The following is a 16,755-nucleotide window of genomic DNA, read 5'->3' as shown; positions in this document are numbered from 1 at the left end:
GTTTTTTTTTAGCCATGTGGTTGCCTGTGAATTAGCTTCTGCAAACAATATGAAGTCCTCTGTGGATCTCACTTTTTTGGGTTATATTAAACCACTTTTATGTCTGTTATAAAGCTCCAATGTCTATCATCTTCGATTGATATTCAGCTGCCAGCTTGTGACTTCTGGTTGTGTTTTTTGCTTTATATTTTGGGTTGAGTGTAAAGTCTTGTGAGTGATCAGTGAAGCAGGTCTCCGCTCTCACTGCAGGCAGTCCATGTCTTAACCGGCCTCCCCTGTGGTTTTCTTTTCCAGGTGCCATTCTCGGCCGATCAGAGACACAAGAGTGTGTGTTCTACAACTACAACCCCAGCTCGGAGAACCGAGGAAATCGCAGCGGTATTGAGTCCTGCGTGGGAGAGAAGGACAAGAGACTTCATTGCTTTGCAACTTGGCGAAATGTGTCAGGATCGGTTGAAATAGTAAAGCAAGGCTGCTGGCTTGATGATGTCAACTGTTATGACAGGTAATCTCTAGTGGTTTTACGCCTGTTTGACATTACCAAGAAAGCAAGATAGTCTTATACAAATAACTGGAGTGAGGAGGAAAAAAGGCTCATTTCTGATTAATTGACTGGTAGTTTTTAAAATTGATATATTCATTGAAAAAAAAAATATATATTTTTTTTTTAATTCATTGTCTTAACGTGGTCCATTGAGTGCTAACTGCACTAACTTTAATTAACTTTATTCAAGGGTTAGTTCACCCAAAAACGAAAATTCTGTCATTAATTACTCACCCTCGTGTCGTTCCCAACCCGTAAGACCTTTGTTCATCTTCGGAACACAAATTAAGATATTTTTTATTTAATCCAAGAGCTCTCAGACCCTCCGTAGACAGCAAGGATACTACCATGATCAATGTCCAGAAACATATCAAGGACATTGGTAAAATAGTCCATGTGACAATGATTCAAGAATGATTCAAACTGGTAACCCAGTAGTTTATGAGGCTTTTTGACCTCTGTCACTGTTACTCAACATCATTTTAAGTAGGGATGCACGATATTATCGGACCGATATTGGAATCGGCCAACAATGGCTTTAAATGTACATATCGGTATCGGCCGATATGAAAAATTATGCAGATGTGTCTTGCCGATAAGAGGAATAGGTTAATTCACATGTGCTCAGGGTGTGCTAGCGATTAGATCACGTCAGCAGTGTGGATCATTCTTTAAGCAAAGTTTTGCATGAATGGTGATTTAGATTCACTGTTTTGGATCGCTGCATTTAAAGGTACAATAGGAGATCTCGGAAAATGCTAACTTTAGCCTGATAGCGCTGAAAGCGAACATCCCACCCTCCCTGCAATCGCCATCCAAAGCCACGCCCCCTGAACGCACATGCGCTCAAAGAGCAGAATACCGAAGACAACAAACGGTTTCCAATTACAGTCCTCGTGCCCCTCCCCACTCTGCACATTTCATATCTTATCACATCCGACGGTTGTTGTATTCGACCGTAAGTCATAAGTGCCCTGCGAAGTAGACATCACCAGATATTCCGCCATGATTCCAGTTCAAAGCGAGCGTTTATGATCCATACAAAGGGCATTAAAGTGTGCGAGACATGAATTTAAATTGTATTTATTTACAGGGGTATATTATGTCACACTACACTTCTCTAGTAAGTTTTGTCTGTGTGTGAAGACGCTGTGCAGCGCAAATCCGTGAGTGAATGTTCTGAAGTGAAATAAACTTCAACGGATTTCCCCTGCTCAGGGAGTAGGGAGCAATGAACACAGTCACAATCGGAACACAGTTCATGCACGTAGCTCTCTTCTAACGAGCTGGTTATCTGAATCAGGTGTGTTAACTAAGAGAGACATGCAAAATATGCAGAGCGGGGGGAGCGAGGAGGGCTGGAATTGGGAACCGCTTGGCTACATCATGTATCATTCACCGGTGAGAAAACTTTATAGCACAGTTAGCAAAAGTACTAAAGTACCATAAAGGAAGATCAGGTTGTTGATGTTTGTCTGCCATTCTCGCTCTGTCTGCAATAGCAGACATGAACACGCTGAACAGGGTGCGCAGAGGGATGCTAATACACACGTTGACAGGCAGGTAGGAAAGCCAATTAAAACACTCAGGCCGAATGTTTTGATTGGATGAACATTTCTTGGTCCTACGCCTTCCACAGAATATATAAATGCAGATAAATACATTTAGACCACTTAACTTAAAGATTGCTATCAGGATGTAAAGAGACTTTCAACCAGAATAACAAAAAATATTTCTGAAGACAATCACCTATTGCACCTTTAAACTGAGAATGCAAGTACAGAATGACGCGTTTGGTGTGCAATATGAGTAAACAATAATAGAGTGGTGGAACTATGATGTCATTTTGTAGGTAAAAACCCGAAAGCGAGTTAGCATTTTATCACTTCCGGGTTCTATCGTCGCAGAGTCGATGGGTTTTCTGAATGGGATTTTGGTTAAATCCCTTAAATTATGTCCGTGGTTCAGACAGGCTCAAGATACTTTCACGTTTTATTCTACGACAAAAAACACACCAGTTACACCACGCTCCTGATTTATTTATTTTTTAACTGTTACGTTTCTTAAAAAAGACGGTTTCTAACAAGTTGCTAAATGGGACTACAGGCGCTGAACAGTTTATCAATTTACAGTATTTTCCAGTTGTATTATAATTCGTAATACAATTAATTGTAGTAGACGTGAATAATCCCGCCCACTCTAAAGCAGTACTAAACTGCAGTGGAAACGCGAACTGAGCCGTGCCGAGCAGAGTTGTACAACGCAGTGGAAAAGCGCCAATAGTTCCCCCACTCTATAGTACATGCAGTGGCAGCAGCGGCAGCGTCCCGCCCGGGTCCTAATGCCCGTTCAGTAAGGAGTTTTAATTCCGTAGGGGGCACTGTTGGCCTACTTTTAATAAAATGAAAGTACAATACACGAATAACATTTAAACTGTTTCTAATTAAATAAAGCAGTAATTGATGTCATAAAATCATGAGTATGTTTTGATTTAAAGGTCAGAAGCTATAGCTTACATGAATTAAAAAAATAAATAAATAAATCACAAACATGACATTTTTAAATTAAATAATTTTATGTATACTGATTTATTCATGAATGTGTATTGTTATATATTTTTAAACAAATTATGAGCTCTAAAAGATTTTTCAGAATTTTTACAACTCTTTTGCTTTAGACCATCTTCAAATGTCAAGTCTTAAAATAAAAAGTTAAAGTCCGTGTCGAGAATTCTGAGAATTGTTTCTAAACACATTACAAATGTTAGAAATGTATTGCTGAAACACATTACAAAGACTCTGAACTATGTAATACTGAATTGTGGAGTTAAACCGTTTTTCATCAATTCTGTGTTCAGGATTTATTGGGCGGGGCTAAAACGGTGGCTCGATGGTGCAATACTCGCAACCGGCGCAACGTCATAGAATGTCTCTGAACAGATTCACGCCCACTTTTAGGGGAAAACAAACCGCCATACAGTATCGGATCGAGGAAGTGGACAAACCTTACAACATGAGTTGTTGTGTGGTTGGGTGCACCAATAATGTTTGTAAAATCCCAAATTTAGCCCAGGCTACCTGCCATCATCATCCATATCTTGCTGTTATGGAAATATCATGAATTACGGATGATGCTATCGAAAGCTAAGCTAGGCTAGTTGTATGGCTGGACAGAAAAGTGCACTCAGTACTCTAAATATAAGAACATAATATATACATTTAAAGATGTTTACTTTCAAATACGAAGTAAAATCATTCACTGGCTTAACTGGTGATTCGATTAGGTACGAGTAAATGTCTGGTAAGACGCCTCTGGCCGCTGGGTGGGGTTGTTACACCAATTTGACGCTGGGAGAATGAGTTTTTAAATTGACCAAATTAAGTTTGTGGATGTATCTTTCACGCTCTATGGCAAGCAGGGTGGACATATAATTACTTGACATGTTTAATCTTAGTGATTTCTTAAGTTATTCACGCATGCCGGCTGTGTACGGATGTTGCTTTGTGCCGCTATTTTGTAAGTCTATGGGAAGTCTAGTTTATTTTCCCCTAAAAAGGGGTGGTGATGAAATTGACAGTTAAGTTCCCGGATGTGCCGGTAGTACGTATGGAGCCACCGAGCTTGGCTCCGCCCCTAACACTATAATAACTATGTTGAGAGGTCAAGTTCTTAGTTTGTCTTTTTGAATGTCTGTGATGTTAGATATACAGATTCTAGGCAGGGACGGTCCTAGGGTGAATGGATACTCGGGTCTTATCCCAGAGACATCAATATGTGGCAGAATACATACAAATTAAAAACATGGAGCATTCACAATTTGCATCTAAAAACGCATGGATACGCGAGCTGTACCGCTTTCTCTTTCAAAGCGTACCGGAGCTTGCGCTCTCGTGGTGTTTGCCGTAGCTAAGCCACCATGAGCCTCATTCGCCTTGATGACGAGAAGGTTTCAACTCACTGCAGCGCTGATGCGCATTGAGCGTGCTTGTCGCGAGTCTACAATTAAATAACGAACTTACACACTCAAACATGTATGGCTGTATAAATCCAATTAAGCTACTAGAGGTAGCATCAGTAGCATCCATTCAGGTTGTAGCGGTATTTGACAGTTGAGAGAGATGGCTGCTTTCTCACGAGTGGGCGTGGTTTCAGCGCTGACAGCGGACACTTTACATCACTTTAATATGACTTTACACGGACTTTAAGGTTACTACTGCATCTTTCTGAAAAACAAAATGCAGCAATTGATATACAGTTTATTTATAGTTATTTTTAAAGCTTCAATGTACTGTCGTTAAAAAAGAACTTCATTATTTTTTAATTCTAACAAATATGGTCTTGTTAAAAACTTAACTTAAAAATATTTTTTAAATAAGATGTTTTTGCTGCTGACGTGCAATTTTTCACTTGTTTTGTTTTGACATCTGTAACATTTGTGCAATTTTACAAATATTGTCAAATTAGATTAATGTATTAACTAGGGCTATAAATATTGCATTGTGTGGTGCACTACCATTCAAAGTTTGTACTCAAGATTTTTAATTAATGCATTTATTATATAGAAAATATGCGTTTCATTGGATCAAGTCACAGTAAAGACATTCATAATTTACAAATTATTTCAGTTTCAAAAATGCTGTTCTTTTAAATTTTGTTCGTCAATCCCTTTTTGAGCAGCAAATCAGCATATTAGAATAATTTCTAAAGAATCATTTGACACTGAAGACTTAAAATTGTAATATTATTTCACAACATTTCTATTTTTACAGTATTTTAAAATAAATTCAGCCTTGGTGAGGCTCTTTAAAAAAAAAAAAAAAAAAAATCTTAACGACCCCAAGCGTTTCAAAAGTAGTGTATGCTGGGTTTTTTTTTTTTTTTTTTTTTTTTTTTTTTTTTTAAGCATTGTTTAACTTCAAAATTGCCTAAATGGTCTAAATTGTCCATGATCAATGCTACGGACTTCACAGAGAGATTACTCCATACATTAATTTAACTAAATACTTCCTTCTCAAGATTTCATATAAAGGCTTGTGTAAACATGTTTCCATGTTGAGGTTTGGTTGTGAACCTTGTAACCTCCATCCATAATAGGGGAGATATTAAAAACAGTTTTATCAGCCCATCTGCCCCTATGCAACAGGTAGCACTGCTGGCAGATCAGGAAGTGTTTCTCCTGAACAGAGGTGTTTTGATAGCGTGCAAAGGCAGCAGCACTTCTCTTGTCCTAACATGATGCTGAACCCGTTTACCTCATTCGTTGGAGGATTTAAGTTTTGTTTTTTTTTGTTTTTTTTTTCCCTCATGCACATTGCACTGCCATGTCAAGTCCTTAGGTAGCTAAGCAAGTATTGCAAACACTTTATGGCGCGTGTGCGTCGCAAGCAGGAATGGACTCACTTTTCTGATTAAATGCCTCTGGAATGGCATCCATTCCCCTTTTATTTGTTCATTTGCACCTGTGTGTGTGTATCTTAAGGATTATTGGTGTGCTGCTAAGCTTTGTTTATCTTCTTTAAGCCAACCTGAGAGCTCTGCTTTGATGTGGGCTGCCAGTTTTTAAAAAGTATCTTTTTGGCACAGGCTTTTTCCACCCATGTGTATTTATCCGTTTGTTTGCTCTCTAACCCGAGCAAAATCCAAATAAACCTTGCAGCATGCATGTCTTAATTATCTCCAAATGTGATGCCATCTTTATTTTATTGCCAAAATTATTTTTATGATTCAGAAAAAATAGTGCTGCCGATCAATGTTTTTCTTTGTTTTTCAATCAAATTAATTAAATAACATATTTAATTTAATAAATTAAATGAATTACATGTGATCAGTATGTACTGTTGTGCACCTTCATTGTCTTTTTTGGTGAACTGATGAAACGTTGAAAATATGTTGTCCCCTAGAAGTTTCAGTGGTTGAAAAATTGACTGTTGTATTTTGTTCTATTAGTGTGTCAAATTTGAAATAATTCTGAAAATGTCCATAAAAGAACAACAGTTGTGGGCTGACAGATCTGCTTGATCTCTATCTTACAGCACTGAGTGTGTTGAGAAGAAGGAGGACCCGGATGTGTTCTTCTGCTGCTGCGAGGGCAACATGTGCAACGAGAAATTCTTCTATAACCCTGACATGCAGCCAGTTCAGAGTAAGGCTCCCCTCAGCGACACAAAAGTCTTTAAGGGTATTGGAAGTTCTTCAGTTATACCCCTTCCTCTGATGTAATTGTCATGTCGTTGTGAACCCTTCCTTTATGTCTTTGTCTCCTCATAACCTATATTACCTCATGACCTCATTATCAAAATCATCAATTACCTCGAAGAACCTCTCAGGTGTTTTTCATGACTGTTCGTGTCAAAAATCATAACAGGCCTCACTGCTTTTCCTCTCCATTGTAGTGTTTTTTTTTTTTTGTTTGTTTGTTTGTTTTTTCCCAGTGTGTTTCATTTCCTGAATTATTTGTGCTGCAACCTTTTTTTTTTAACTGCCACAATTCAATGCATAAGTGCTGTGTAACTGTACAGTGCATGTAGAGTCTGTACATCAGTGTTGTGTGGTACATGTTATTTATGAATATAAATCTTTAATGAAAAACTTTAATTAAAACATGCACATTAGGAAGACCACTTACAACGTATGCACTTTCTCTATTACTATGTGTTGTGATATTTACCGTCCTTTATGCATTTAGCAAAGCATCATACCATATCAATTAGTGTTGGGTGATATGCTAAATTTTCATATCGTCCTATCGTCAGCCTGTGAGATCGCCGATGCATGATATTATCGTGCTAATTTATTTAATTATTTATTTACTTCGTTTCATTGCCGGAAAGTGAACCAACTCCAGCGTGAGGCTAAAAGCAGCCTAATGTTTCTAATATGACTGAATTTGTATTTAACATGATAGCAAATTAATAGAAACATCGTAAGTTACTAATTATAATGCTTACATTTCCTCAGTTATTCAAAAAGCAGCTACAGAAAACAAGCAAAGAACATTACATTACCAAAGAACATTATCACAAGCTCGGCCTAGCACGAGTTTATGCACTTTAAAAACACTCCCGTTATAATCAGTGAATCTACACTATGATGAATAAATCTCTTATACTTACATCACACATACATCTGCACTTTGTTGTTTATGATGAGAGAGCTCGCGAGTCAGAATTCAGTCAGCGCGCGCTGAACAGCGGAACTCCGCTGTTCCAGCGATGGCTCATCTGAACGCCTCTGATTGGCCATTGCATTCATAAGCTCAGCATAATCGTGTGATTGGTTATAATAATGCGAAACACTGTAAAAATGCAGAAAAATAAATATAATGCAACAAATAAGCCCTAATATTAATTAGATTGTATTACTAGCCTAATAATAATAATAATAATAAAAATAATAATAATCGTCTTGCTGTCGTCAAAGGCATCATCCACAGGCGATATCTCTGACTATCGTCGATACACGATACAATCGTCTTCGGCACAACCCTAATATCAATGTTATGATGTTTATATTAAATTAACTGGCTGTTTAGGCACTGGTTTTCTAAAGTGTTACGGTGTAAATGTTCGTTATGATTTCCTGTTGGAATATTGCTGCTGAAGTTTGTTCTGCATGTTTTTTTGGTCTGTTTTCAATATCCATCTAAGAAAGTGACATTGTTGAGGTTCGGTTTGTGTGAGCTATTTGAGTTTGATAGTATCTCATGGGTGTGCAATTTAGCTTTTGAATAGATGTTCCAGTTAGTTCATTGTGCCTTCTTTCTATAGTTTTACCTTGATTTTAACATTTGATTCGGAAATATCAAATTACAGATTTGCTTTTAAGCGAAAGATGTTGGGGACTTGGATTTATTCATTCATTTTGTTCAGATAATTTTACATTTCTCTGATGAAAAGATATGCTTATCTTGACCCCAGCCACTAAATCACCACTGACAAAAGCTCTGTTAATTACTCTATACATTGGCTCTTATTCATATCTTCATTTCTCGTGACCACTGCACAGTTCAATGGCTGCAGATTAATCTGCTTTTGAATGTAGAGCTTGTTGTCTGTCTCGTATGTTATCTCACTAATGCAGCTCATCAGGACTTTTCATGTTTTATAACCTTTACTTTTAGCTTTACTTCAATGCAAAAGAAGTTCTTTTTAGAGCGGGAGGTTTCTCTGTAAAATCGAAATTGATTCTTGTGATGTTGCTGCAACCGGAGGCTTTTATAAATTCAGGTGCTATTTAATATCAGAATCGCAAAAAAAAACTAAGCATGCCTGTGTGAACAAGCTCAGACACATTGGATGGAGCTAAAGTAGATGCAAGCGATGAACATGAAATATCTGGCTTAAGCATATTTTTGAAAATAATCATGGAGTAGCTGTGAAAGTTATCAGAATGTTTGCTAGGTGTTTTAGAGGCAGAAATGCATCTGTTTTTATTATTATTACCTTTAAGTAAACCGTACATTCACATTAGTTGTGTTGTATTAAAAAAAAAAAATTAAGAAAAATGGAAGGCAACTTTATATTTTACAAAAAGTAGGCCTACTACTTATTGTTTAGCATTGTTAAACCAAATTCTAAGGCTGAATCAGCTGTAATGTTGAATTTTTAGGAACAGAATGATTGAATAAATAGCAATATTTCAGTTTTACATTGTTTCTCTTCTGAAATGTTTAAGCATAACATTACAGATTTTGAACCATCTTCATCCGCTACAGTAGATCCTCAAAATACATAAACTGAACATGAGCATAGCTTCTGAACAACCATCTATATTGAGCGATTCTGTAATTTGGCAACTCAGAGCTGTTTGGCTTTCATCCATCCATCCTAAAATGAAACATTTAGAAGATCGTGATCTATCATATAGAAGACATCAGTTTGCTTTGCAGTCTTTAGGCTTTCAACAGCAGAACGTGCTCTCGCAGCCCCAGAGATGACCGTGTCTTTTAGATTACCGAGGCTGATCTGGTCGCTTTATCTCTTCTGAGTAAACACTGACATCAACATCCTCTTAACTAAATGAGGAATGGAGGATGGAGGCATGTCAGCGAATACAGACCCAGCGGTTCTAATCTACTGGCCCAGTGCTCTCAGCTCCCTGCAGGGGGGCAGTTGTACGTTTCAGCAATCGTGATTTATTATCTGCTCGCGGTCTCTTGAAAACATGGCCCGATTTAGTTGCGTGCAGTACTGGTTGCGCTCTGCCTGATGAGTTTTGACACTACAACTGTCGGTATCAGTGCAAATGCAGTGGGTAGAAGAGTCTTCAGTACTTCAGTAGCAGAGGAGGTAGGTGGGGAGGGGGGTCTCACTCGTGCTTATGTAATGGGTCTATTTCCAGCACTGACTCACTCCATATGGAATGATCTTGATATGAAATACAAAAACCCACAGGGACATGAAGAGTTGCACAAAGCACACTGGAGTTTCTCAGAATTCGCTTTCTGCGAGCATGGAGCTGTGTGCTTTTTATGACCTTGTGACCGGGTACTCTCATGCCCCACAGCTGTGTGTGGCCATTCTGCCCGCTGAGTGGGGGAAGGGTAGAGTAGGGTCGGATGAGAGTGGGTTTGTTGGGGCTGGATGTGTGTGTTTTTTTTTTTTTTCTTGTGCTTATGGATTAAGCCAGAGTCCTTAACCCACTTCCAAGTCCATAGCTGGCACGAAAGAGAAGAAATGGCATCATGAATGAGATCTCTCTCTGCTGGACCGAAGCTAATACGTGTTCAGCTGAAGTTCGACCGGGTGGGTTGCGCACATGGTCCTGTGGTCAGCCCGGGTGAATGGGAAATGCTCTGCCATAACATAAGAGCAAGGGATCGCTGCATCTCTGGCCAGCAGCCACAGCCCAATCCGATCTCTGGCACTAGATGCAGAGAAACCGAGAGCCACTGTGTGCACTGACTAAGCATGCGTGCTATTCTCCCTCAAGCGCACACTCGTGCATTTCCGTTGAACCGCTCTTAACGGGAATTTGCATTTGCATAGATGCATGTGCATTGGAATAAAGCTGTTTGCATGAGGCGGAATCTGTCAGCAGCCTTCTGGGAATCAAACCAACCTTGTTTCAAGGCTACTGTGAAAGAATTGCAATTAGCGAGTTCAAAAGGTGTGGGACATAAAATAAGTGTGTGCCAGACTTTACATCCATCATCTGTTTGTGTTCCTCTTGAGGGAATTAGAAGCAAACTCTCATCTGAGGTTCTGCTTGCTAATGTAAGCTGAAGTCATTCTGTCAAATGCTGATGTCATCCCTTTTCACATTCATGTCACTTATTAAGCCAATAGAGATCGTAATAGTGTGGGTTTCCAAAATAGCATATATGTATTAGGAGGGAAACTACAATATTTCTGGACTTAAAATTAATCATAGCAGTATATTGTAACAGTCGTAACTGGTAGAATACAATAAGCAAGCATATTTGTATACATTAAAACTGTCATATGCACATCTGAGAAATCCTTCAAAATATTTCCTTATTTGTTTGATTTATTTGCACGACTAAAACAACTGCTAGAAGACTGAATGTAAATGGTACTCATGACAGCATATAGGAATGTGTCTTGTGTGAACATCCTCAAAGTCAATTCCCAGTTATTCCTAGTCACATACACTTCGGTTCCAAGGTTTGGGTTCAGTAAATTGTTCTTGTTGTTGCTGTTTTTTGTTTCTTCAAAAGGAACAGTAAAGATTTTTTAACCACTTTTGACTTTCTCTTCATCAAAGATTTCTCTAAAAAAAAAAAATACAAAAATATTTAGCAGCACAACTGTTTTCAACATTAATAATGATAAATGTTTCTTTGGTACCAAATAAGCATATTAGAATGATTTCTGAAGGATCATGTCATGTCATGGCATGATTGCTGAAAATTTAGCTTTGCCATCACAGGAATAAATTGTAAAAAAGAGATTTTTTTGTACTATAAGTTGTAATATTATTTCACAGCAGTACTGTTTTTACTGTATTTTGTTCAACTAAATGCAGCTTTGGTGAGCAAAAGAGACTTTGTAAAAAATATTACCAACCCCAAACTTTTGAACAGGAGTGTAATCGTGCACCTATTAAAAAGTGTTGATCGGTACTGAACTCTCTCATTCTTCTTCTCTCCCTAGCAACATCAAACCCCTTCACCCAGAAGCCACCACTGTTCAGTACCCTTCTGTACTCCATCGTGCCCATCATGGCCATCACGGCCATTGTCCTGCTCTCCTTCTGGATGTATCGACATCACAAGCTGGCGTATCCACCTGTTCTGGTGCCTACCCAGGTAAATTGATATCTCTACTGTATAATGCATGTGTTTTGATTCACTTTTCGTAAAATGAGAGAAGTATTTCCATATTTTGAAGTGAAACACTAATGTCAGTGAATCACATGTAGCACAATGTTGCAAAATCCATCTGCTCTTATCACTGTAGCTCTTGAGTGTCAGTGTATCAGAACATTTTCATGCCACTAGAAACGGTGCTATTGGGAGCTGTTATTTCCCCTGGGCAGCACCTCCTGTTGATGTGAATGACAGTGATTTCAGGGATCTAATGTGCTCAATGTCACACTCACTTAAGCTCAAACACACTGTCAGCTGAAATCAAACTAGATCTGTCAGGACATGGTTGTGTTTCAGCACCCTCTTCTCCCACCAGAAAGACGAGATAACAGAGCTGACATAACACAAGACATGAGCAATCAGGTGACCTTTACCCCTGTGTGTGACTAGTGTTGAGGTTCACATCTACTTCTGAATTATAGTATTATCCAGTGAAGTAAAAATCTGAACTGCTGGGTCAGCGTGAAAAAAAATCCTTACTGTTTATCCTTAGCCTTGCAGGACATCTTTAGCAGCTCGGAGCAGATGCATTTATGTGTGCTGGGCTGATATATGGTCTCTGTGGGCACAAAGGGTTACCTTAGTGTCAGGTGAGCATTTGGAATTCCCCGATTGCGTTTCAGCGTTATGTAGGCCAGATCTGACAGATGAAACATCCCCATAGCCCTGCTGATATCGAGTATCATGATCAGCCCAAACTTGTTTTTGATATGTAGGGAACTTTATTAGCTCTTAATGCAGCCGTCAGAAGGCCTCAGGGATTATTACAACACTTAGTTAATATAAAATTGCATTTGCAACTTCCCTAATGGTATATCAACTAGAAAAATTGTAGGGGTTTGACAGGTGGTGGGGCAGGAGATATGGAAAAATGGGAGGGGGGGGAGAAAGTTATTTTGGAGCAAGAAAACATTTTATTTTGTTTATTTATTATTATTTTGAAAGAAATTAATACTTTTATTTAGCAGGGACACATTAAACTGATCAAAAGTGAGAAAGATTTTGCATTGTTACAAAAGGTTTCTATTTCAAATGAATGCTGTTTTGAACTTGCTCTTCATCAAAGTATCTTAAAAAATTAAAGAGAAGAAGAAAAAAAAGTGTAAGGATTTTTACCATCAATTAAAATATAAAATAGTCATTTTAAATTGTAATAACATTTCACAATATTACTGTTTTTACTGTATTTTTGAGCAAATAAATGCAATCTTAGTGAGCAAAATAATCATACTGGCCCCAATCCTTTAAATGGTAGTTTATATACTAATGTACTTTTTGTTTTGATCGATCATTTCCTCTAGAATTTTGGTTCTAGCTGTCACTCTACTGCGTCACAAACATTGCAAGATTGCCAGAAACGATTTTGTAACGTGTTGACAGGAAATGTGGCATTTCGCAAAGTACCACAAAGAAATCTGCTTGTTTTGAAATGTTTAGAAATGTAATTTCTTTGAAAATCTATTTCATCGACTAAGACATTTGAGTGCAGAAAAAGGCTTTAGTTCTTTCTTTCTTCAGTGATGAAACCATTACTGTCCAAAACCTTGCTCACTGTCTGTTGATAAATAACATTTTGCTTTCTTCTGACTTTCAGAGGAGCTATTATTACAGGGTGGTTGCTACATTTGTGATATAACCTTTCTTTCTAGTGTTCAGTGCTAAGCTAGATGAGCTAAACTCTCACAACTTATTTGTACAGCTCAAGTGTACAAATACGAGTAACGTGAGCACTGTCTGACTTGATATTTATTACGGTTTGCTCTTTTTATTTGGTTAAAGACTCCTCTCTTGTCTTGCTGTAACTTCGGCAGTTAGTTCTTTTACTCAATGATATGATCTTTATAAACATTTTCACTGCAATCCGGAAATGCACGATACATCTCATTTAGATCTTTAACTGTACACGGTGGCCTGATGGTGGTTACTGTGTGCATTTACATGGGCACTTTATCAACATAGATGAGAATCGTTTTATGATGCCCTTAGCAGTTGTCATTAACATTGTTTTGAATAGCTCTGATTGAAATGTTTCCCCATCAATTCTCAGGCCATTTTAAAGCATGTAGTTAAAAATAATGTCTTCTTTTAAAACATTTGGCCCCCAGCCTCCACTTTAGAGTCTCATACCATTTAGAAAGCAGAGAGTAGCTTCTTGATTATTTAACGGTTTTCTTACTAGGACCCAAGACCTAACATGCCCCTCAGGAGAGAGAGAACAGTGTGCTTTAACCGCATTAAGTGCTTGGCTTCACTGCGAGGACGGGAAATTTTTATTTCTGGAAGGAAAGGGCATTCAGGCAGCTGCATGCATTTTGCAGAATTTGCAGAAAAGGTCATTGGGTCAGATCCTGCATTCACGTGCAGGTCCATTTTTTTTCTATTCATATTTTAGTTCTGGTGCATGTGCCTAAACTCATTCCACAGCTATCTTTATTTAAATCATGGTTTTTATTTTTACTCACCTTTTTTTGTGCTTTGTATTTTTTATTGCATTAGTCAGGAAATGTTTTGGTATATGGGGAGGGAAGACTGCTGCACCACAGCTCTGAAAACACTATTTTCTTATTGTCATTTTGTTTTTAAGTCATGGTTAAAATGTTCCTGTTCCTGTTCCTGTGTTGGTTGTCTGACAGGAGTACAATATTATATTGTATCTATGAATGGGAATGCAGATTGGTTTTACTTCCTGATTGGTAGCAATTTATGCCCGATCTTTTGAAATATTCGGAATTGTTCCTTGTTGACAGTTTTATTTGGTAAAGTCTCTCAGAGTCTTGTAGAAGTCTGGCAGTTGCTGTAACATGCAGATTTGGCCTCAGGTATAAGCAGCAACCGTTGAGCGGTGTCCTTGGGGCTGAAGGTTCATTCTTTCCAGTTATATTCACTTACACAAAGTTAAAATCACAGACAAGCCAAAAAATAAAAATAAAAAAAGGCAAGATGTTTATCAGAATATCTACTTGAGGCCCACACCTGCATCAGTCTTCGCCGTTTTATCTTGTGAAGCATGTGCTTTTAGCAGCATAAGTGTCACCAAACAGAATTGTGAAAATAAAAAATCCCCAAATCATTGGTTGGACAAATAGATTGCCCCATCCCAAACACAAGCCATTGATAGAGTAAATGTTGCTATGTCAGGACATTTTTCAGACAAGAACAACCTCTGAATGCCTTACTTTCAGTCTCTGCACATTAAAGTAGAAGAAAGTATTTTTCACTTGAAAAAAAGTATAACATAAATGTTCAATCTTTTGGACAGATGTAATTGGGTTAACCTGTAAAATTGTATTGTGTTGGCTAGCAAGTGAAAGTACCTACAGAAATAGTGAGAAACGCATTAACTCGTTCTTGAAGAAATCGTTAAATTCCCCATCACGTCTTTCCATCTCAAATACGTTAAACTAAAACTAACACTTGATTTCCTCTTTCCTTCCTCAACTAGCACGCCTTTCATATAATGATAGAGGTAAGAGAAGCCTGACTCATTCATCTTTTCTTTTCTTTTTTCCCCTCAAGATTATGTTGGAACCTCATTTTAAACCTTTTCTTCATTGCTGTCAAGAGCACCCCTTTGTTTTTGTTAGCACATTTTCCTATAATATCCCACTGGTTTTATTTTGCGTTTATCCCTGCACATTGCCTCATCAATCTGTGATGTTCTGACTTTCAGTGCACGGATAACAAATACAAAATCCTCACTGATTCAGGGGATTCAGGCAGAGATCCCTTGATTTAGGTGCATGGTAAAATGGCAGTACTGAGGTTAAAAATGCACGTCTCCAAGCATGCAGCAAATGTATGCAAAGATGAATGTTATGAATGTGGGAATGGGGAACAGCTTAAAGTGCTTTTATTGTACTTAACCTATAAAACATTTGCAGTCATATTGAAAGATTCATGGCAAACTGTCATATTGCATCAGTGTCACCCCTTGGACATTCTCCGTTTCAGCGCACACACTCAAATACACATGAAAAATCAGTGATTTGATACCTTTGAAAGTTGTGAGGCTGTGGGTCTCTGCAGCACTCATTTGCAGTTTTGGCCAGAGAGGCAAAGCTCTTAAAAACTGGAATGAACTAAGATTATTCCCTGATGAGTCCTGAGCTGTATGTACATTTGCATGAATGTGCTTCTTGACGGATGTTCGTCCATGAGCTAAATAAATCTGTAACAGCAAAATATAAAAATGCCTTGCTAGTTTTAAAAGGGTCATGTTATGTAAAACTGGATTTTTCTCTCCCAGGAAGTAATGCAGTAGTATAGTGATTATATAGATTATTCTGTTTTTTTTTTTTTATATGATTTTTTTCTCAGAAATCACTTTCCATATCACACTAACGGTGAAAGCAGCCTGTTTTCTTGGGGCTAGAAAAAAAGTTGCAAATGGTCAGGAAAAACTGAATTATGACCAGGATATTTAACTTTTAGACCAGGAAACCTTGACTAACATTATAAGGGGACCTCAGGGGGGAAATAAAATAAGATATTGCCCTTTTAAAACCTTTTTAAATCGCTTTGTGTTCCCAGAGGGTGATTGAACAGTAATGTTGGGCAGCCCAAGACCAAGTAAAGGAAATCAACTGGTCATTCAGCGTTTCTGGAGCCAAAGATTGTTGCCTGATTCCTCTTGAGATTTAGTCCATCCTGAAGGTTTAATACAAAACATCACATTGATGTTTTTATCCACCCGTGTGCCAGTACTGATAAGAAACACTCTGGCACTAAGAAGTCCTTTTAGTTCTGTAAGGATTTAGCTCTGCATTACATTATATATATGCTGCCTACACTTCCATTTGTTACAGCAAACCGTTGTCTATTGCTTTGGTCTAAATGTGTCTTCCAAATGAATTACTGTATGTAAATAATTCACAAGAGATCA

General features: G+C 38.0%; 1 protein-coding gene across 2 annotated transcripts in view; it reads left to right on the top strand.

The window, feature by feature from the left end:
- Window positions 1–16,755, top strand: part of acvr2aa (activin A receptor type 2Aa) — a 59,912-nt gene that overhangs the window by 25,760 nt on the left and 17,397 nt on the right. The window contains exons 2-4 of one of the 2 annotated variants that reach the window (XM_058786279.1): window positions 295–505; window positions 6,577–6,722; window positions 11,659–11,813. In XM_058786279.1, the coding sequence (XP_058642262.1) occupies window positions 295–505; window positions 6,577–6,722; window positions 11,659–11,813 (512 nt within the window). The remainder of the gene's footprint in view (window positions 1–294; window positions 506–6,576; window positions 6,723–11,658; window positions 11,814–16,755) is intronic. The other variant, XM_058786280.1, reaches the window with a different exon arrangement.

This window comes from Onychostoma macrolepis, chromosome 09 (genome assembly GCF_012432095.1).
Source record: "Onychostoma macrolepis isolate SWU-2019 chromosome 09, ASM1243209v1, whole genome shotgun sequence".
In the NCBI taxonomy this organism is placed as follows: Eukaryota; Metazoa; Chordata; class Actinopteri; order Cypriniformes; family Cyprinidae; genus Onychostoma; species Onychostoma macrolepis.
Note: the sequence above shows the minus strand (reverse complement) of the source record. Positions and strands in the feature narration are given on the sequence as shown.